Source organism: Macaca nemestrina, chromosome 10 (genome assembly GCF_043159975.1).
Source record: "Macaca nemestrina isolate mMacNem1 chromosome 10, mMacNem.hap1, whole genome shotgun sequence".
Classification (NCBI taxonomy): domain Eukaryota; kingdom Metazoa; phylum Chordata; class Mammalia; order Primates; family Cercopithecidae; genus Macaca; species Macaca nemestrina.
In genome coordinates this window covers 82,366,096-82,389,030 of record NC_092134.1, presented here as the reverse complement: position 1 = coordinate 82,389,030, position 22,935 = coordinate 82,366,096, and the positions used below count along the sequence as shown (strand labels likewise).

The window sequence follows — 22,935 nt, the reverse complement described above, 5'->3', positions numbered from 1 at the left end:
CGCTAGCAGTCTGGGGACAGATAAGATTCCTGCCCTAGTTCGCCGTGGCGCCACGTTAGGTACTGACAGACAAGCTACGAGGTATAGCTCTATCCTGTAAAGGGTAGCCAGACCAGGCGCGGAGGCTCACAGTTGTAATGACCAGCACTTTGAGAGACCGAGGCGGGAGGATCACTTGAGTCCAGGAGTTCGAGACCAGCCTGGGCAACAAAGTAAGACTCGGTCTCTACAAAAAATTTTAAAATTAGCCAGGCAAAGGCCGGGCGCGGTGACTCACGCCTGTACTCCCGGCACTTTGGGAGGCCGAGGCGGGCGGATCACCTGAGGTCGGGAGTTTGAGACCAGCCTGACCAACATGAAAAAACCCCGTCTCTACTAAAAATACAAAATTAGCGGGGCGTGGTGGCGCATGCCAGTAATCCCAGCTACTCGGGAGACTGAGGCAGGAGAATCGCTTGAACCCGGGAGGCGGAGGTGCGGTGAGCCGAGATGGCGCCGTTACACTCCAGCCTCGGAAACAAGAGCGAAAACTCCGTCTCAAAAAAAGAAAAAAAAATTAGCCAGGCATCATGGCGCCTGCCTGTGGTCCCACCTGCTCGGGAGGCTAAGGTGGGAGGATCACTTGGGCCTGTGAGGGGGAGGCTGTGGTGAGACAAGGTCGTGCCACTGCACTCCAGCCTGGGTGACAGCAAAACCCTGTCTCAAAAAGAAAGTATAGCCACCTGACAGGAACATTTCCTCGCGCCCCAAGAGCCACATCATAGTATCTGCTGCCCCACCAAGAGCACCCCACACCTGGGAGGAACCGCGACACATCAGCTAGTGCAGCCAGTTCCACCGCCTCCGGTGTCCTCCCAAGCCTCCGCAGCGAATTGTTTTCCTCCTTCTCGCCCAGTTGCCTCGATTCTCCCCAGACTTTATCCTACCTACCAAAGCAATCCCACTCTATCCCCAGTTTCAGCCTCACGCCTTCTTTTGTTCTGAAGATGACTGCCAGACTGGTGAAGAGGGAATAAATGGCCTAACAAATCACCGTAATTTTCTACAATGTCGTTTACAGCCACCAAAAACATTAGATTATCCCGCCACCCTCACTCCCCGACCCCCCGCACTGCTTACAGCATTAAAGGTAACGGAGCTTCTTTATTCACGTAAAAACGGCTAGGAGAAAATTTCATTAGTAAGAAAGTCTGAGAAATGAGGAAAGGAGTGTGAACGGCCAAGAGAAAAATTCAAATAAAGTGCAACGTAAAAACAAACTCGGGGACTAAAAAAAAAAGGCGGGGAGGGGCTTGCCTTCCTGGAGCAGGTTGTTTTTCATACAGAATTTCTCCTGGAGAAAAAAGAAAATACACAAATTAGTTCTGAGATTCTCGCTACAGTACATCTGTGGAGTTTCAGAAAGGTTTGATGAAGTTCCTCCAAACCAGAACCTTTCCTTTGGGAACTTCTATTATAACTAGAAAATAAAATTGCTAGAGCTGTACTTGTCACCCTTTCAGGTCTGCTCAGCTGGGCAGCTTCCCTGGGCTACTTACTTAGCTCACAGTGTGGCGCTGCCTCCGTCTTAAGCTGCTTCTTCCTCATGGTGCAGAACTAGTTTGACTTTCCCAATGCCAGCTCCTGCCTCTATATATGAAGACAAGTGCGCCTCCCTCAGTTAGATAAGGGCACTTTTGGGTGCTCTAAGCAACACAGCTTTCTAAAGACTGGCAAGGACTTTCAAGAGGCAAACCACGCCCTCCAAAGCCTAATCAGATTTCATCTTTGACCTGTGTGAAAAGAGAAGCATTATATATCTGCCACTCCTAGATATTAATTAATAATGTATTGAGTTCAAAAACTTTTATTCTAAGATTTCATCTCTGTACCATTTGGCAAGAGCAAGAGCAGGTGGCAAACCTGTGAGTGCCAGTGGTTGAAAGGGGTGGAGTAAGATAAATTGCTTCCCTTCTCTGCTCCTCTTGGAGTGAAGCTGGTTCAGGCTCCACAGGTGCACTAGGACTCTGCTCCTCTGAGACGTGAGGTGAAACCATTAACCCCAAGCCTGACAGTCCACTTGTATTTTCCGCATAGGTACGTGCAGCACTGATGCAATTATGAGGAGTCTCAGAGCGTGGGTGGAAATGCTGCCTGCTCTTTTATCCCTCGGGATCTAAAGGACCCGCTGGCTTCAGCCTGGTCAATCAGTGATCCACGGGCAGACATCAGAGCCACGCAAACTCCGGACTTGGTGCCTGATGAAAAAGAAAAAGAAAGGAAAAAAAACCCAGAGACTAAAAAGAGAAGTCCAGGGCAAGCCTAGAATTTCTCAATCTGGGAGGAGGGGAGCTGAAAGAATGGGGAAATTTTGCCTCAGGGAAATAACTTAGATAACAAGCCGCAAAAGAGAAGCATTGGGATGGGGTAAAAAGCAAGAGAGAAGAAAACAGTTGCTGCTTTCAGGTAGCAGGCAGTTTTCTAGTAGCTTTCAAGAAAATCTGCTTAGTACCATAAAAACATAATAGCTTAGAATGGAAAAGAAAGAAAAGCAGTAATCGATTCAAATAAGTCAAGGCAGGCTTCCAGCAAGTGGTTCTGGTTCTTACCTAGAACAACCATTGAATCTGGAGAAAGAATTATGGATCTTCTGCCCCGGGACCCAGATGAAAGGTCTCTTTGCTTCAGGGCTCTCTTAATCATGAAAGTCAAATAACTACAACTTGGCCTGTCTCCTGTCTTTGTTCTACATCAGGTAAGTTCCCCAAGGCAAAGCTGTCTCTGCAGATTGGGCTGGGGGCCAATTTGTTCCACTTGAGGGGAAAATAGAAGCACCTGTAAGATCACCCAGGAACTAAAGTCTCAGAAGGAAAAGGCCTATTTGAGTTCAGGAATTCTTACCCTAGGCAACATAGGGAGATCCCATCTCTACGAAAAATTTAAAAATTAGCTGGGTGTAGTGGAATGTGCTTGTGGAACATCCTAGCTTCTTGGGAGGCTGAGGTGGGAGGATCACTTGAGTCCAGGAGGTCAAGACTGCAGTGCGTCATGATCATGCCAGAGCACTCCAGCCTCTGCGACAGAGCAAGACCCTGTCTCAAAAATCTGTGTTATGAGTATCAGGTTTAGACTATGCCAAAGGTCATGTTGAGGTCCGGAGGTAGTGGATGGATGAGCAAAAAGAACACTTGGGGGGCCATAGACAGGTGAAATATGATTTTATTCAGCAGCAGCTCTCATCAACAGCTTTCTCACACTGTCTGCCCTGTCGCAGCTGCTTAGTCCGGCTCCCACACACAGTTGCGTGCCCCCTGCCTTCAGGGTCAGCAGCTTAACTCTCTCTGGGCACGAGCAAGCTGAGCTGTGTCCTGGCTCCCCTCTGTTCGTCTGCAAAAAAACACACTCCATTTTTGCCTTCCTGGTCCCTAATTTATACTTGAGTAACTGACAACATTAATTGAATTTTTATTGTGTACCAAACACTATATTTAACACTTCACAAGCATTAATCCTCATAGTAGGCTGGCACAAAAATTCATGCCTGTAATCCCAGCACTTTGGGAGGCCGAGGCAAGCAGATCACTTGAGGCCAGGAGTTTGAGAATAGCCTGGGCAACATAGCAAGACTATGTCTCTACCAAAAAAAAAATCCTCATAATAAACTAATGGGGCAGGAACTATTATTTATTATTATTCTCATTTTGCAAATTAGGAATCTGAGACTTAGAGTATAATTTGTCTAAGGACACAGCTAGTTAGTGGCAAAGCCAGGCTTTGAACACAAATCTGTTAGACCCACGAGCCGAGACTCAACCACCACACCGTATCACCTCCATCTTGTACACCTTAAACAATTTCCTTCCATTCAAAAATTGAGACAAGAACAACATAAGGTAGTCACAGAACAGAAAACTCCAGAAGTTCAAGACTGCCATGAACTGTGATCATGCTAATGCACTCCAACTTGGGAAACAGAGCAAGACCCTGTCTCTAAAAAAAAACAACTAAAAAGAAAACCTGTGGATTGTGGCCAGGCACAATGGTTTATGCCTATAATCCCAGCACTTTGGGAGGCCAAGGCGGGCAGATCACTGGAGCTCAGGAGTTCGGGACCAGCCTGGCCAACATGGTGAAACCCTGTTTCTACTAAAAATACAAAAGTTAGCTGCGTGTGGTGGGGGCTGCCAGTAGTCCCAGCTACTTGGGAGGCTGAGGCAGGAGAATCGCTAGAATATAGGAGGCAGAGGTTGCAGTGAGCTGAGATGGCGCCACTTCATTCCAGCAAAAAACAAACAAAACAAACAAACAAACAAAACAAACTGTAGGTTGCAACTAGTATATTTTTTCTTTTCTTTTCTTTTTTTTATTCTTGAGTTGGACACAGCAAGAAAACAGATGTATATTTATTTTTTGTAGAGACAGGGTCTCCCTATATTGACCAGGCTAGTCTCAAACTTTAGGACTCAAGGGAACCACCTGCCTTGGCCTTCTAAAGTGCTGAAATAAAACAGAATTTTTTTTTCTTTTCCCGAGACAGAGTCTTACTCTGCCACCCAGGCTAAAATGCAGTCGCGCAATCTTGGCTCGCTGCAACCTCCACCTCCCAGGTTCAAGCAATTTTCCTGCCTCAGCCTCCCAAGTAGCTGGGATTACAGGCATGTGCCACCACATCCAGCTAATTTTTGTATTATTAGTAGAGACAGGAGTTTCACCATGTTGGCCAGGCTGGTCTCGAACTCCTGACCTTGTGATCTGCCTGTCTCAGCCTCCCAAAGTGCTGGGATGACAAGCGTGAGCCACTGCGCCCGGTCAGAATTTTTAAAAAATAGAATAGAAAATATCAGAGAATGTCAAAGGCACTAAGGTAAGTGTTGTTTTGTGCAACTTTAAGAGTGTGTGCCTGTGTGTGTACGTGTGTACTGGGTTACTGTAAAATATATTTCTTGGCTGGACACGGTGGCTCTCACCTATAATCTCAGCACTTTGGGAGGCTAAGACAGAAGGATCACTTGAGCCCAGGAGTTCAAAACCAGCCAGGGTAACACAGTGAGACCCTATCTTTACAAAAAATAAAAAATTAGGCCAGGTGCGGTGGCTCACACCTATAATCCCAGCACTTTGGGAGGCTGAGGTGGGCCTATCTCTTGAGCTCAGGAGTTTGAGACCAAGTGGGCAACATGGCAAGACCTCATCTCTTAAAAAAAATACAAAAATTAGCTGGGAGCGGTGGCACATGCCTATAGTCCCAGCTACTGGAGAGGCTGAGGCAGGATAATCACTTGAGCCCGGGAGGCAGAGTTTGCAATGAGCTGAGATCGCACCACTGCACTCCAGCCTGGGCAACGGGAGTGAAACCCTATCTCAAAAAATAAATAAATAAAAATAAAACTTAGCCAGGCATGGTGGTGCAAGACTGTAATCACAGCTACTCAGAAGGCTGAGGGAGGAAAATCGCTTGAACCCAGGAGGTGGAGGTTGCAGTGAGCCAAGATCATGCCACTGCACTCCAGCCTGAGCGACAGAGCAAGACCCATCTCAAAAAAACAAAAAATCAGCCAGGCATGGTAGCCTGCTCCTATAGTCCCAGCTACTCTGGAGGCTGAGGCAGGAGGATCCCTTGAGCCCAGGAGTTCAAGGCTGCAGTGCACTATGATTGTGTACTTCACTCCAGCCTGGGTGATAAGGTGAGACCCCATCTCTTTTTTTTTTTTTTTTTGAGACAGAGTCTCACTTTGTCGCCCACACTGGGGTGCAGTGGCACGATCTCGGCTCACTGCAACCCCCACCTCCCCGGTTCAAGCGATTCTCCTGCCTCAGCCTCCCGAGTAGCTGGGACTACAGTCTTGCACCACCATGCCCAGCTAATTTTTGTATTTAGTAGACATGGGGTTTCACCATATTGGCCAGGCTGGTCTCAAACTCCTGACCTCATGATTCCTCCTCCTCGGCCTCCCAAAGTTCTGGGATTATAGGCGTGAGCCACCACACCCGGCCTGAAACCCCATCTCTTTAAAAAAAAAAAAAATTAGCCAGGCTCAGTGGCTCACACCTGTAATCCGAGCACTGTGGGAAGCTGAGGCAGGAGGATCCTTTGAGCCTAGGAATTCAAGGTTGCAGTGAGCTATGATTATACCTCTGCACTCCAGCCTGGGTGACAGAGTGAGACTGTGTTTCAAAAAAAAAAAAATTATTAAATAAAAAAAATATATGCCCTACCTCACATAATTGTGTTAAAATTGAGTGATATGTAAATACAAGATTATTTTATAAACTATAAAAATGTTCATAAGTCTTAGGTAAAAAACTGTATATATTATTAAGTAAACAAGTGAAATTCGATGTAGTAGAAAGTATGCAGCTAAATGTGCATTATATGATTTTGTTTTGTTGTGTTTTGTGATTGTCAGTGACAGAAACCCAATTCAAACTGCTTGTGTTCAAAAGGAGCTGAATCATTCACATAAACTGAAAAACCCAACAATACAGCTCACTGTAGGCAGGACTGAAGCTGGGGACCCAGATATCACCAGGCCACTGTCCACCTGTCCCTTTCCTTTTTTCCTTCCCCCCACTCCTCCTCCTCCTCTTCCCCACCCCCTCCTTCTCCTTCTCTTTTTTTTTTTTTTTTTTTTTTTTTTTGTAATAGGGACAGGATCTCATTTTGTTGCCCAGGCTGATCTCAAACTTCTGGCTTCAAGCGATCCTCCTGCCTCAACATCCCAAAATTCTGGGATTACAGGCTAGAGCCACTGTACCAGGCCCTGTTTCTTTCTTTCTATTTCTCACTCTCTAGTCTCTGCTTTAGAATCAGTGTGGTTTTGTTCTCAGGGAGGTTTCCCTGCATGGTAGAACAATGACCACCATCTGCACTGGGCTGACTTGATCCTTTTTCCTATAGTTCCAGCAAAAGTCCCAGGGAAACTTACTTGGGAGGCTGAGGCGGGAGGAACACATGGGCCCAGGAAGCAGAGGTTGAAGTGAGATCGCACCACTGCACTCCAGCCTGGGCAAGACCGTGTCTCAAAACAAAAACAAAGACAAAACAAAACAAAAAAGATGAGTAGTGTCCTAGCCTAGACTTCAAGAAGTCTTTCCAGACTAACACAGAAAGCTCTGCCTGCTACCTAGCTTGAGTCATGAGCCAGTCCCAAACCAAAAACAGTAGCCATGGGGTGCCTGGGACACAAGCTGATGCTTGGAGGCAGGGTGGGGTCAGCCCTGCTTGAGTCACCTAAACTGAAAAAGAGGTTGGTGGGGGAGTCTTCTCAAGGGGCAGAGTAAGAGATTCAGAATGATTACACTTTTTTTTTTTTTGAGACAGTCTCACTCTGTCACCCAGGCTGGAGTGCAGTGCCTCGACCTAGGCTCACTGCAACCTCCACCTCCCAGATTCAAGCAATTCTCCTGCCTCAGCCTCCCAAATAGCTGGGATTACAGGTGCGTGCCATCAAGCCTGGCTAATTTTTGTATTTTCTTTTTTGTTTTTTTTGTTTGTTTGTTGTTTGTTTTTTGAGACAGAGTTTCACTCTTTTGCCCAGGCTGGACTGCAGTGGCACGATCTCGGCTGACTGCAACCTCCGCCTTCCGGTTTCAAGTGATTCTGCCTCAGCCTTCCAAGTAGCTGGGATTACAGGCGCCCACCACCACGCCCATCTAATTTTTGTATTTTTAGGAGAGATGGGGCTTCACCATGTTTGCCAGGCTGGTCTTGAACTTCTGACCTTGTGATCCGCCCGCCTCGGCCTCCCAAAGTGCTAGGATGACAGATGTGAGCCACCCCGCCCGGCCTATGACGGTACTTCTAATGCTGAATAGGATTAGTCTGGAAAGACTTCTTGGAGTCTAGGACACTACTTATCTTGCTGTTAGTTTCTTCTGTTTAATTTTCTCATATACCAATCAATGCAGTAAGGATATATAACATATATGTTCATTTAATTCAGTTTCATTCACTTAACAAGTGCACTATTTGTAGAGGATCTACTATGTTCCAGGCACTGATTCTGGGCAGTGGGATATAGCAATGATAAAGACATAAAAAGTTCCTGTTCTCTGAAAACCTATATTCTGTGGGGCAGACAGATAACAACTAGTCAATAAGTATACATCAATAAGTACAGATCATTAAATTTTATTAAAAAACAAATTTAAAAATCAGGAAATGGAGCAGCAAGAGCTATAGGTGGGAGATCAGGACTATTTCAGAAGAGATGGTTAAAGACCTCACTCAGTGACTTTTGTTTTTTGTTTGTTTGTTTATCTTATTTTTTGAGATGGAGTCTAGCTCTGTCACCCACACTGGAGGGCAGTGGTGCGATCTTGGCTCACTGCAATCTCTGCCTCCCAGGTTCAAGCGATTCTCCTGCCTCAGCCTCCTGAGTAGCTGGGATTACAGGTGTGGGCCACCACACCTGACAAATTTATATATATATGTGTGTGTGTGTATGTGTGTGTGTATATATATATATATATATATATATTTTTTTTTTTTTTAGTAGAGATAGAATTTCACCATGTTGGCCAGGCTGGTCTAACGCCTGACCTGGTGATCCGTCCGCCTCAGCCTCCCAAAGTGTTGGGAATACAGGCGTGAGCCACCGTGCCCAGCCACTTTTCGTTTTGTTTTTTGAGACAGAGTCTCACTCTGTTGCCTAGGCTGGAGGGCAGTGGTGCAATCTCAGCTTACTGCAACCTCTGCCTCCTGGGTTCAAGCAATTCTCCTGCCTCAGCCTCCTGAGTAGCTGGGATTACAGGTGCATGCCACCATGCCTGAGTAACTTTTGTATTTTTAGTAGAGATGGGGTTTCACCATGTTGCCCAGGGTGGTCTTGAACTCCTTACCTCAAGTGATCCACCCACCTTGGCCTCCCAAAGTGCTGAGATTACAAGGGTGAGTCACTGCATCCAGCCCATGTACATTTCTTAATGAATATGTATGAAATATGTTAACCTTTTTTTCTACATTGAAACAATTTTTATGACAGTGATATTGAACCGCAAAATCCCTGAGGCCTTTCTAATATTGATCCAGCTAGGTAAGACATTTATGAGTCTTGTTGAATGTGCAAATGTATTTAAATTGAGAGTGTGGGTGGGCGCAGTAGCTTATGCCTGTAATCCCAGCACTTTGGGAGGCCAAGGCAGGGAATCACCTGAGATCAGGAGTTGGAGACCAGCCTGACCAACAATGGTGAAACCCCATCTCTACTAAAAATACAAAAATTAACTGGGCATGATGGCGAGCCCCTGTAATCCCGGCTTCTAGGGAGGCTGAGGCAGGAGAATCTCTTGAACCTGGGAGGCGGAGGTTGTGATGAGCTGAGATCACGCCATTGCACTCCAACCTGGGAGACAGAGTGAGACTCCATCTCAAAAAATAAAAAATAATAAAAATGAGAGCACTTTGAGGCAAGGGCTTCCTTTCTTTTATAGGAATTGAACACAGAGGAAGTTCAGTACATGGTGCTAGTGGAACAATGGGGGTACCACAGTGAATAGCAATACTGATGAGAGGGCTCCCAGGTGACCCTGCCAAAGTTGGGTGGGGAAAATTTTCCTCAAAGAGTTTCCTTAACTCTGTCCTTTTGCTCTAATTGCTGTGGACGTGCCAGGCAGCACAAAGTGGCTCCTGAGGGTGGTTCCTGCTGATGCTGGGTAAAGGTCCATTTATTGAGAGCTGAGTACTAACACAAAGAAAAACCTCCTCTGATTTCAAGCATTAGTAAGGCTTATGTTGCTTGGAGGAGAAAAAGCTCGGAGTGGGGCACATGTGTGGAGGATGGAAGAGGAGAGGATGGGAGAAGTCAGAAGAGACCCACCTTCCCTAGTTGATTGATGACAGTTTCCCTGAACTTGGAACCCCTGTAACAAATACATACTAAGCACTGCTCGTCACCCAGTGATGCCTTTATCCTTGAATTGCACTTTGATGTGTTTGATGTTAATTCTTTACTATCTACAGTAGTTCTAGATTGCTCTACCTTTTTTATTATTATATGGTTTGTCCTTTGCTTATCTGCTTTATTAATTTTCAGAGTATAACTTCTTAGACTATATTTGTGAATAATACATTCTAAATTTAGTTCAGTGTCTACCTTAATTGCCCATTGCAAGCAATCACTGATAAAAACTTTTCTGTTTTTTTTTTTTTTTTTTTTTTTGAGACAGAGTCTCACTCTGTCACCCAGGATGGAATACAGTGGCGTGATCTCAGCTAACTGCAGCCTCCCGGGTTCAAGCAATTCTCCTGCCTCAGCCTGCCGAGTAGCTGCGATTACAGGTGCATGCCACTATGCCCAGCTAATTTTTGTATTTTTAGTAGAAACAGGATTTCACCATGTTGGCCAGGCTGGTCTCGAACTTCTGACCTCAGTTGATCCGCCCACCTTGGCCTCCCAAAGGGCTGGAATTACAGGCGTGAGCCACCGCACCCAGTCTGATAAAAGTTCTTTGATGATGCTTTTTGATGACTGCAATTACAAAAATCAAAGGCTATTTCTTGGCTGGGTGTGCCCGGCCCTCCCACTTGCTTCTTTAAAGGCCTTCTAAGAACTATTCTAAGCCTGGGGCCTTTTGTATTCCCCTTCTCTTCAAGAAAAACACTCCGAGGGAGGAGATGAGAAGCAGAGTCCCAAAGTTGGTGAAGAATCACATAATGAGGGGCTGAAGTATTGGAAGACATAAAATGACAGGCAAAAATAAACTCCAGGGCAATTAAATATCTAAAGTTGTAAAAACAAAACAAAACAAAATACGAACCAACTTCAAAATTATCTGGTGCTCACTTTGACAGCACATATACTACAACTATAACAAAACAGAGATTAGCATGGACCCTGTGCAAGGATGACACAAAAATTCATGAAGCATTCCGTATTTTTAAAAAAAATTTTTTTTTTGAAAAGGCCGAGTACAGTGTTTCACACCTGTAATCCCAGCACTTTGGGAGGCCGAGGCAGGTGGATCACCTGAGTCCAGGAGTGTGAGACCAGTCTGGGCAACATGGTGAAACCCTGTCTCTACAAAAAATACAGAAATTAGCCAGGCATGGTGGCGCATGCCTGTAGTCCAGTTACTTGGGAGGCTGAGGCAGGAGGACCGTTTGAGTCCAGGATGTGGAGGTTGCAGTGGGCTGAGATTGCACCATTGCAGTCCAGCTTGGGTGACAGAGTGAGACCTTGTCTCAAAAACAACAACAACAGCAAAATTATTTGAAAAAATATATAGTATTTTTATAATCAACATAAAATTTTAACAATAAAATTATGAAAAAGCAGAAGTAAAAATTGATCATTTTGACTAAATTGACTATTATAAATATTTAAAACTACCATCTAAAAAACTTTTTTTTCTTTTTCTTTTTGAGACTCTGTCACCCATGCTGGAGTGCAGTGGCCCAATCACAGTTCACTGCAGCCTTGACTTCCTGGGCTCAGGTGATCCTCCCACCTCAGCCTCCCAAGTAGCTGGGACTACAGGCACATGCCACCACGCCTGGCTAATTTTTTCCAAATTAAACTGACAATGGTATTTGTTTCACATCTACAGGACTATCAATAATCTAAAATCCTGACCATTTTAAGTGTGGGTGAGGACGTGGAAAAATTAGGACTCTGATATCCTGTAAAACTGATACACCCACTTTGGAAAGCAACTTGATAATACCTACTCAAGTTGAAAATGCACTTATTCTTTGATCTAGAAAGTCTACTTCCAGATAAATGCCTTAGAGCATCGTTTTTCAATCCATTAGTGAGTCATAAAATCAATGTAGTGAGTCATGTCCAGCATTTTACAAAAATGAAATGAAATAGGACAGAATGCAACAGAGTAGGAAATAGAGTGCATATAGCAAGGGCAGGTATTATTTTGTAAAATTTTTATTTCATCTATGAACTGGGTCTTAATATAAAACATATTTCCATAGTGGTTTCAAAAAAAACCTCTAGGCCGGGCGCGGTGGCTCAAGCCTGTAATTCCAGCACTTTGGGAGGCCGAGACGGGTGGATCACAAGGTCAGGAGATCGAGACCATCCCAGCTAACACGGTGAAACCCCGTCTCTACTAAAAAATACAAAAAACTAGCTGGGCGAGGTGGTGGACGCCTGTAGTCTCAGCTACTCGGGAGGCTGAGGCAGGAGAATGGCGTGAACCTGGGAGGCGGAGCTTGCAGTGAGCTGAGATCCGGCCACTGCACTCCAGCCTGGGCGACAGAGCCAGACTCCGTCTCAAAAAAAAAAAAAAGAAAAAACACCTCTAAAAACATTCCTTAATAGAAACTCTCATCCATTAATTAGCCCTAGGAGACCTGTTGGAGGATATTCCCTGAAATGTAGTGTTTCTAATAATGAAACACTAAAAACAATGTAAATGTCAATCAGTAGCAAATGGATAAGCAAATTGGGGTGTATTCATGTGATGAAACACCATTCAGCAGGCTAAATGAATGAACTTGCCGGGCCAGTGGCTCATACCTGTAATCCCAGCACTTTGGGAGGCTGAGGTGTGTGGATCACCTAAGGTCAGGAGTTTGAGACCAGCCAGGTCAACATGGCAACATCCTGTCTCTAATAAAAATACAAAAATTAGCCTGGTGTGGTGGCATGCGCCTGTAATCCCAGCTACCCAGGAGGCTGAGGCAGAAGAATCGCTTGAACCCAGGAGGTGGAGGCTGCAGTGAGCAAAGATTGTGCCACTGCACTCCAGCCTGGGTGACAGAGCGAGACTCTGTCTTAAAAAATAATAATAATAATTTTAAAAATTAAGAAAATAAAATAAATCAATGAACTTAATCTAGATGAACAAATTATGAAAACGAAGTTAAGGAAACAAAGCAAGATGCAGGAAAATAAGTGCCACACGAAACAAATTACATGAATTTTTAAAACATTAAGAAATACCATATACCATATATATGTAAATGTTCATATCTATGTATATGTATGTGTGTATAGATGTATGTATGTATATATGTATGTGTGTGTAAATACATCATAGTCAAAGAATTAAAAGCAGACTAGGCCAGGTGCGGTGGTTCATGCTTGTAATCCCAGCACTTTGAGAGGCCGAGGCGGGCAGACCACTTGAGGTCAGGAGTTCGAGACCAGCCTGGCCAACATGGTGAAACCCCATCTCTACTAAAAATACAAAAATTAGCCAGGCATTGTGGCACGAGCCTGTAGTCCCAGCTACTCAGAGGGTGAGACAGGAAAATCCCTGAAACCCAGGAGGCGGAGCTTGCAGTGAGCTGAGATTACACCACTGCACTCCAGCCTGGGTGACAGAGTGAGACTCCGTCTCAAAAAATTAAAAAATTAAAAATTAAGAAAAAAAATGAAAGCAGGCTAATAAAAAAGCGATGCCTAAAGGGAAGGAGAAAGGGAGGAAAACAGGTATGATACTATTTTTTTTTTTTTTTTTGAGACGGAGTCTCGCTGTGTCTCCCAGGCTGGAGTGCAGTGGCGTGATCTCGGCTCACTGCAAGCTCCGCCTCCCGGGTTCACGCCATTCTCCCGCCTCAGCCTCCCAAGTAGCTGAGACTACAGGCGCCCGCCACCACGCCCGGCTAGTTTTTTGTATTTTTAGTAGAGACGGGGTTTCACCATGTTAGTCAGGATAGTCTCGATCTCCTGACCTCGTGATCCACCCGCCTCGGCCTCCCAAAGTGCTGGGATTACAGGCTTGAGCCACCGCGCCCGGCCTGGTATGATACTATTTATTCATTTTGGGTAGTGGATACATAGACGAATGTTACAGTGTTGTTATTATCCTTTTAAAACTTTTTTTTTTTTTTTTTTTTTTTTTGAGACAGAGTCTTGCTTAGTCGCCCAGGCTGGAGTGCAGTGGCGCGATCTCGGCTCACTGCAAGCTCTGCCTCCCGGGTTCACGCCATTCTCCTGCCTCAGCCTCCCGAGTAGCTGGGACTACAGGCGCCCGCCGCCTCGCCCGGCTAATTTTTTGCATTTTTAGTAGAGACGGGGTTTCACAGTGTTAGCCAGGATGGTCTCGATCTCCTGACCTTGTGATCCACCCGCCTTGGCCTCCCAAAGTGCTGGGATTACAGGCGTGAGCCACCGCGCCCGGCTAAAACATTTTTAATACATAAAAAAGAAATAGGATTAAGTGGGTTTTTGGGAATCAGGTTTTACTCTTGCTCAGAGAGTATCATAAAACTGTATTAACCATTGGTTATTAAAACCCTTGGCCAGGGCTGAGCGCGGTGGCTCATGCCTGTAATCCCTGCACTTTGGGAGGCCAAGGCGGGTGGCTCACCTGAGGTTAGGAGTTCAAAACCAGCCTGACCAACATGATGAAACACCATCTCTACTAAAAATACAAAAAGTTAGCTGGGTGTGGTGGTGGGCACCTGTAATCCCAGCTACTCAAGAGGCTGAGGCAGAAAAATTGCTTGAACCCAGAGGGCGGAAGTTGCAATGAGCCAAGATTGCATCACTGCACCTAGCCTAGGCAACAAGAGTGAAACTCTGTCTCACACAAAACAAAACAAACAAAAAAAAACCCTTGGCAGGGTTGGGCGCAGCGGCTCACGCCTGTAATCCCAGCACTTTGGGAGGCCGAGGCAGGTGGATCGCTTGAGGCTAAGAGTTGAACACCAGCCTGGGCAACATGGCGAAACCCTGTTTCTACTAAAACAAAATTAGCCAGTTGGGCATGGTGGTACATGACCTGTAGTCCTAGCTACTTGGGAGGCTGAGGCACCAGAATCACTTGAACTCAGGAGGCGCAGGTTGCAGTGAGCTAATATTCAGACACTGCACTCCAGCCTGAGCAACAGAGCAAGATGCTGTCTCAATAAATAAATAAAACCCTTGGCTGGGTTCAGTGTGGTTCATACCTGTAATCCTGGCAATTTGGGAGACTGAGGTAGGAGGATTGCTTGAGGCCAGGAGTTTGAGACTGACCTGGGCAACAGAGTAAGGCCCTGTCTCTACAAAAAACTTAAAACTAACTTAAAAGAAAATCCCTCTTTAAGGCTGGGCACAGTAGTTCACACCTGTAATCCTAGTCCTCTGGGAGCTCAAGGCGGAAGAATCCCTTGAGGCCAGGAGTTTAAGACCAGCCTGGCAACATGGCAAGACCTCCTCTCTATAAACAGATTAAAATACAAACAAAAACTCTTTCATTCTGGTATTTTCCGCCCAGTCCCTTGCGAAGAATAACTGTCCTGAATCAGCTTGTCAAATTTAGTGAATTAGTAACTAAAAGTGGCAAATCACTGCAGTTATTACCTCTGATACAAAAAGAAACTTTTACCTTTCCCTAAGGTTTCATTCCTCCATATCTTTTTTTTTTTTTTTTTGAGACGGAGTCTTGCTCTGTCGCCCAGGCTGGAGTGCAGTGGCCGGATCTCAGCTCACTGCAAGCTCCGCCTCCCGGGTTCACGCCATTCTCCTGGCTCAGCCTTCCGAGTAGCTGGGACTACAGGCGCCCGCCACCTCACCCGGCTAGTTTTTTGTATTTTTTAGTAGAGATGGGGTTTCCCCGTGTTAGCCAGGATGGTCTCGATCTCCTGACCTCCTGATCCGCCCGTCTCAGCCTCCCAAAGTGCTGGGATTACAGGCTTGAGCCACCACGCCCGGCCTCTTCCATATCTTTATACATACTGTTCCTTCTTTCTTCTTAGAAATGATAATCCCAGTGATACATGGGTTTGGGAGCTCCAATCTAGTGCCATTTATTCCCACTACTTGTCTCCCAAGCAATCTCCAATTGACTCTCCTTCAAATCTCAACCTACTTCAAATCTGACTTTTCTTCACCTGGAAGCACCACTACTGCCACCACCATCAGAATGTATAAATTTACAGCCAGGCACAGTGGCTCACACCTGTAATCCCAGCTACTCGAGAGGCTGAGGCAGGGAGAAGTGCTTGAACCCAGGAGGCAGAGGTTGCAGTGAGCTGAGATCACGCCATTGCACTCCAGCCTGGGTGACAGAATGAGACTCCGTCTAAAAAAAAAAATAATAATAATAATAATTCATGAATTTACTACTCCTTCAACTTTTTTTTTTTTTTTTTCTGAAGGAGTGAAGTGGTGCGATCCCAGCTCACTATAATCTCCACCTCCTGGGTTCAAGCGATCCTCCCACCTCAGCCTCTAGGGTAGCTGGGATTATGGGCAAGCACCACCACGCCTGGCTAATTTTTGTATTTTTGGTAGAGACGGGGTTTCACCACGTTGGTCAGGCTGGTCTCGAACTCCTGACCTCAAAAGATCTTCCCGCCTTGGCCTCCCAAAGTGCTGAGATTACAGGTGTGAACCACTGCACTCAGCTGCACATTTTAATATGTGAGGCAATGCCTTATGTATCCCAAGGAGAAAAACTAAAAGTTTTTGGTCAACCTTATATGAAGTATAAAGATGTCTACTTGAAACACCTACTTAGTGGAAAATGTAAGTCTAATATTATTTAGTAACATTTTAAATCACATATAAAACATTTATTTAGAAATGCTTTTTCAAATTTTATTTTATACAAATCATCAATGTCATCATCATTCAAGCCACTTTTATTGTTAACTAGCCCAGTTTGCAGAGCAAGACATCCTTACATACACCTAAGTTGAGGACAGTTTTTTTTTTTTTTTAGTTCATGCTGTTTGTATGTTCTTGGCTTATACAATATAATTTCTGTTTGTTTGTTTGTTTTTGAGATGGAGTTTTGCTCTTGCCCGGGCTGGAGTGCAACGGCGCGATCTTGGCTCACTGCAACCTCTGCCTCCCAGGTACAAGTGATTCTCCTGCCTCAGCCTCCCAAGTAGCTGGGATTACAGACATGCACCACCACACCTGGCTAATTTTGTATTTTTAGTAGAGACGGGGGTTTCTCCATGTTGGTCAGGCTGGTCCCGAACTCCTGACCTCAGGTGATCAACCCGCTTCAGCCTCTCAAAGTGCTGAGATTACAGGTATGAGCCATCGCACCTGGCATGTTGTTTTTTGGGTTTTATTGAAATGGATTCTGGGTCTGTCACCCAAGCTGGAGTGCAGTGGTGCTATCTCAGCTAACTGCAACCTCCATCTCCCGGGTTCAAGCGATTCTCCTGCCTCAGCCTATCAAGTAGCCGGGATTACAGGTGCCCGCCACCTTACCCAGCTAATTTTTGTATTTTTAGTAGAGATGGGGTTTTACCGTATTGGCCAGGCTGTCTCGATCCACCCGCCTTGGCTTTTCAAAGTGCTGGTATTACAGCATGATCCACTATGCCTAACCCTTTCTGGGTTTTTGTTTTGTTGAGATGGAGTCTCCCTCTGTCACCCAGTCTGGAGTATAGTGGTGTGATCTTGGCTCACTGCAACCTCTGCCTCCCGGGTTCAAGTGATTCTCCTGCCTCCCGAGTAGCTGGGATTACAGGCGTGCGCCACCACGTCCAGCTAATTTTTGTATTTTTGGTAGAGACGTGGTTTCACTGTCTTGCCCAGGCTGGTCTTGAACTCCTGACCTAAAGTGATCATCCTCCTCAGCCTCCCAAAGTGCTGGGATTACAAATGTGAGCCACCGCGCTTGGCCATATTCATTTAATAAATATTTAATGAGGCCCCCCTTGTGTGCCAGGGACTGGAATACAGTGAGCTTAGACTCCTGTGGGATAGATAGCCATGAAATGTATAGTGACACAGTTAATTAATTATGATCATGTTAAGTACGATGAAAAATAAATATAGCTAGCTACAAAGTGAGTAACAGGAACCTCAGTCTGTGGGGTTAAGAGTTTCCTGTAACAGAGTTGTTTATATACAGTGCAGCACTAACTCATATGCCCAGCCTGCCTGGGTTCAAATTCTTGACTCAATCTTGAGCAGATTATTGAACCTCATTTTCCTCATGTATAAAGTGGAGATAGGTCTGGCTTCGTGCCTGACACCTATGTGAACCCAAAATATCTGAGACAGGTCTCAATCAATTTAGAAAGTTTATTTTGCCAAGGTTAAGGACGTGCCTGTGACACAGCCTCAGGAGGTCCTGATGACATGTGCCCAAGGTGGTTGTGGCACAGCTTGGTTTTTCTTTTTTTTTTTTTTTTTTTGAGACAGAGTTTCGCTCTTGTTACCCAGGCTGGAGTGCAATGGCGTGATCTCGGCTCACTGCAACCTCCACCTCCCGAGTTCAAGCAATTTTCCTGTCTCAGCCTCCTGAGTAGCTGGGATTACAGGCGCATGTCACTGTGCCCAGCTAATTTTTGTAATTTTTTTTTTCTTTTTGAGATGGAGTTCCACTCTTGTTGCCTAGGCTGGAGTGCAGTGGCACAATCTCAGTTCACTACAACCTCCACCTCCTGGGTTCAAGCGATTCTCCTGCCTCAGCCTCCTGAGTAGCTGGGATTACAGGCATGTGCCACCAAGCCTGGCTAATTTTGTATTTTTAGTAGAGATGGGGTTTCTCCATGTTGGTCAGGCTGATCTTGAACTCCTGACCTCAGGTGATTCACCTGCCTTGGCCTCCCAAAGTGCTGGGATTACAGGCGTGGGCTACGGCACCCGGCCTAAGTTTTGTATTTTTAGTAGAGATGGGGTTTCATCATATTGGTCAGGCTGGTCTTGAACTCCTGACCTCAGGTGATTCACCTGTCTCAAACTCCCAAAGTGCTGGGATTACAGGTGTGAGCCACCGTGCCCGGCCCACAGCTTATTTTTTGTTGTTGTCTGTTTTGTTTTTTGAGACACAGTCTTGCTCTGTTGCCCAGGCTGGAGTGCGGTGGTGCAATCTCAGCTCACTGCAACTTCCACCTCCCAGGATGAAATGATTCTCCTGCCTCAGCCTCCTGAGTAGCTGGGGCTGCCACGCATGGCTAATTTTTTTGTATTTTTAGTAGAGACGGGGTTTCACCATGTTGGCCAGGATGGTTTTGATCTCCTGACCTCGTGATTCGGCCACCTCAGCCTCCCAAAGTGCTGGGATTACAGGTGTGAGCCAGGGCACCCAGCCGGAAACCTGAAAGGTTTGTTTTGTTTTTTTTTTGAGACGGAGTCTCGCTCTATTGGCAGGTTGGAGTGCAGTGGCGTGATCTTGGCTCACTGCAACCTCCGCATCCCGGATTCAAGCAAATCTCCTGCCTCAGGCTCCCAAGTAGCTGGGACTACAGGTGTGTGCCATCATGCCCAGCTAATTTTTATATTTTCAGTAGAGACGGGGTTTCAGGATGTTGGCCAGGATGGTCTCGATATCTTGACCTAGTGATCTGCCTGCCTCAGCCGCCCAAAGTGCTGGGATTACAGGGGTGAGCCACCGTGCCTGGCCACCTGAAAGGTTTTATTTTTTTATTTTTTTATTTTTTTTTATTTTTTGAGACGGAGTCTCGCTCTGTCGCCCAGGCCGGAGTGCAGTGGCCAGATCTCAGCTCACTGCAAGCTCCGCCTCCCGGGTTCACGCCATTCTCCTGCCTCAGCCTCCCAAGTAGCTGGGACTACAGGTGCCCGCCACCTCGCCCGGCTAGTTTTTTGTACTTTTCAGTAGAGACGGGGTTTCTCCGTATTAACCAGGATGGTCTCGATCTCCTGACCTCGTGATTCGCCCGTCTCGGCCTCCCAAAGTGCTGGGATTACAGGCTTGAGCCACCGCGCCCGGCTGAAAGGTTTTATAAAGAGAAATGACAAGCTTAGATTTGCAATTTTAAAAGCTCTCTCTGGCTACATACAACATGGAGAACTGGTTGGAGGGAAGACAAAACACATGGCAGGGAAACCAGTAAAGAGGCTGCTGTAGAAGTCGGGACCACAGGCTTGCAGCTTAGCCTAGGGTGGCGGCAGAGAAGACAGAAGGAAGCTGGCTGATTGAAGAACACCTAGAAGGTAGAACCAACGAGCCACGCGCGCGTGTGTGTGTGCGTGCGCGTGTGTGTACAGGGGCAAAGGGGGAAGTGGACTAAACACTAAATAAACATCTCAGGAAAGGGCTGGGTGCAGTGGCTCACGTCTGTAATCCCAGCACTTTAGGAGATCAAGGCAAGTGAATTGTTTGAGTCCAGGAGTTCAAGATCAGCCTGGCTAACATGGCAAATCTCTGTCTCTACTAAAAATACAAAAATTAGCTGGGTGTGGTGGCATGCGCCTGTAATCCCAGCTCCTTGGGAGGCTGAGTTGAGAGGACCACTTGAGCCCAGGAGATCAAGGCTGCAGTGAGCCATGATGGCGCCACTGTACTCCAGCCTGGGCGACACAGCAAGACCCTGAGAAAGAAGAAAGGAAAGAAAGAAAGAAAAAGACAGGGAGGGAGGGAGGGAGGAAGAAAGGAGGGAGGGAGGGAGGGAAGTAAGGAAGTTAGTTAGTTAGAGGAATGACTTGTGTTCCTGCCACATTCTTTCATTGCATGAAATGCCTTCCCCTCTACTCCATCTTTTCAGACACAGTTCCTTCCTATTTTATCCACAAAACTCTGATTTTGTCTCCTTCTTTCCAAGAGAGTTTCAGAATTTTAGAGCTGAACATTCTTGAGTAGTTGACATGACTCAGAAGCTACCTGAAGATGGCTGGGCACGGTGGCTCACACCTGTAATTCCAGCACTTTGCGAGGCTGAGGTGGGCAGATCACCTGAGGTCAGGAGTTTGAGACCAGCCTGGCCAATATGGTGAAACCCCGTCTCTACTAAGAATACAAAAATTGGGCTGGACGTGGTGACTCACACCTGTAATCTCAGCACTTTGGGAGGCCGAGGCAGGCGGATCACAAGGTCAGGAGATCAAGACCATCCTGGCTAACATGGTGAAACCCCATTTCTACTAAAAATACAAAAAATTAGCCAGGCGTGGTGGCAGGCACCTGTAGTCCTAGCTACTCCAGAGACTGAGGCAGGAGAATGGCGTGAACCCGGGAGGTGGAGGTTGCAGTGAGCCAAGATTACGCCACTGCACTTCAGCCTGGGCAACAGAGCAAGACTCCATCTCAAAAAAAAAAAAAAAAAAAAAAAGTTGTCTGGGCACGGTGGTGGGTGCCTGTAAACCCAGCTACTCAGGAGGCTGAGGCAGGAGAACCACTTGAATCCGGGAGATGGAGGTTGCAGTGAGCTGAAACTGAGCCACTGTACTCGAGCCTGGGCGACAGAGTGAGACTCTGTTTTAAAACAAACAAACAAACAAAAAAAAAAAAACACTACCTGAATATGGAGACCATGTGCTAGTTAATTAGTTAACTTTTTTGCGGGGGGACAGTCTCATTCTGTCGCCCAGGCTGGAGTGCAGTGGTATGATCTTGGCTCACCTCAACCTCCGCCTCCAAGGTTAAAGCAATTCTCCTGCCTCAGCCTCCCGAGTAGCTGGGATTACAGGCGCCCACCACCACACCCGGCTAATTTTTGTATTCTTAGTAGAGACAAGGTTTCACCATATTGCCCAGGCTGGTCTTGAACTCCTGACCTTGGGTGATCCACCAGCTTCGACCTCCCAAAGTGCTGGGATTACAGGCGTGAGCCACGGCTGTAATAGATAGAAAGATAGTCAACTTTCTATCCCGTCCACCCCATCTACTCAACTCTTGTGAAGATTCAGGGCCATCTTTTAAAACTTTTCCTCTGACTACACAAGTGGTACCGTCATTAATAACCTGTGCTAATATAAAGCTCTGTGACCTATAAAGCAGTATACATATGTGGGAGCTTTCACAGCTGTATTATCTTTGGATCCTCACAGAAGTCTTACAAAATAGGTACTATTATAAGGGAAATAAACTCAGAGCTAAAGTGATATATCCAAGGTAACATTCACTAAAACAAATGTCACTGCCAAGACTGAACCTATAACCAGGGAACCCACATGGGATGCTCTACCACCTTCCATGAAGAATAAATATTCATATATATCCAGGAGGACTGTTAACTCTTGGAGGCAGTTACGTACCACTTCTGGGAATCCTTCCTAGTTTCAAGTATTAATTTAGTCAAACATGTTTACTGAGCACCTACTATGTGCTAAGTATGGCACCTAGTGTTGGAGGTGCAGCAAGGAACAAGGCAGAGACGATACCCTCATTCTAGTTCAGGGAGCTGTCAAACAAGGACACAAATATATAAACACTGTAAGTGATAGATGCTATAAAGAAAATACAAGGCCGGGTGCAGTGGCTCACGCCTGTAATCCCAGTACTTTGGGAGGCCAAGGTTGGCGGATTACTTGAGGCCAGGAGTTCAAGCCCAGCCTGACCAACATAGTAAGACCCCGTCTCTACTAAAAATACAAAAATTAGCCATGCGTGGTGCCACGTGCCTGTAATCCGATACACGGGAGGCTGAGGTGGGAGAATCGCTTCAACCCGGGAGGCGGAGGCAGCAGTGAGCCGAGATCGCGCCACTGCACTCCAGCCTGGGCAACAGAGCAAAACTCCGTCTCAAAAACACAAAACGAAACAAAAAAGAGTAACATAAGAATAAGTGTGAAACGTGTCCTTTTTGCCGGCACTATGTCAGATTGGGTGATCACAGAAATCCTCTCAGAAAAGTAACATTTAAGTTGAGACAGAGCTTGGTCTTCGGTAGGTGCTTAACGAAAACCATTTTCCCACAAACTTAGTTCTGGAAACGACAAATAAAGGAAAAAGTGTACTTAGTCCGCACAGGGGCCGCTCCCAGGCCTCCAACCTTCGCCACCAGACTGTGACTGGAAAGTGGACAGTTCCGGCCTATCCACGCCGCCACCATTAGAGCGTGCCGCGGGTCCTCCAAGCCACCAGGAGGCGCCATGGCCTAGGCACTGGCAAACTGAAATCTGGTACCTAACACTCGAGGCACAGACGCCCCGAGTCTAGGCAGAACACAAGGGCGGCGCTAGGAAGCCCTGAGGCCCTAGGGAATCGCGGAGGGTCACCGGGCCCTTCAAGGAGAGGGTATCCTCCGTATCCTCCGCAACGCAAACCCACACCAGTGGCATAAGAACTCTCTCCCTCTGGGACACCCTGTTTCCGGCGCCTTTAAACCGGGAAGTACTGCTGTGTCCAATCCTGACCCTC

General features: G+C 46.3%; 1 protein-coding gene and 1 non-coding gene across 4 annotated transcripts in view; one reads left to right on the top strand and one right to left on the bottom strand.

Annotated features, from left to right (window-relative positions):
• The window catches only part of LOC105474356 (solute carrier family 11 member 2), a 71,568-nt gene extending 49,012 nt beyond the window's left edge, over positions 1-22,556 (bottom strand). Inside the window, exons 1-2 of one of the 3 annotated variants that reach the window (XM_071071712.1) lie at positions 1,872-2,707; positions 1,539-1,772 (exon numbers count right to left, since the gene is read on the bottom strand). In XM_071071712.1, coding sequence (XP_070927813.1) covers positions 1,539-1,587 — 49 coding nt within the window. In that variant the 5' untranslated portion in view covers positions 1,588-1,772; positions 1,872-2,707. Of the gene's footprint in view, positions 1-1,538; positions 1,798-1,871; positions 2,708-22,532 lie in introns of those variants that run through there. The other 2 variants (XM_011728968.3, XM_011728962.3) reach the window with 2 other exon arrangements.
• LOC112425286 (U6 spliceosomal RNA) lies at positions 10,756-10,859 on the top strand. Its single transcript, XR_003016356.1, has one exon. It is a non-coding gene; the product is annotated as a U6 spliceosomal RNA (small nuclear RNA).
• Positions 22,557-22,935: the final 379 nt, after the last annotated feature.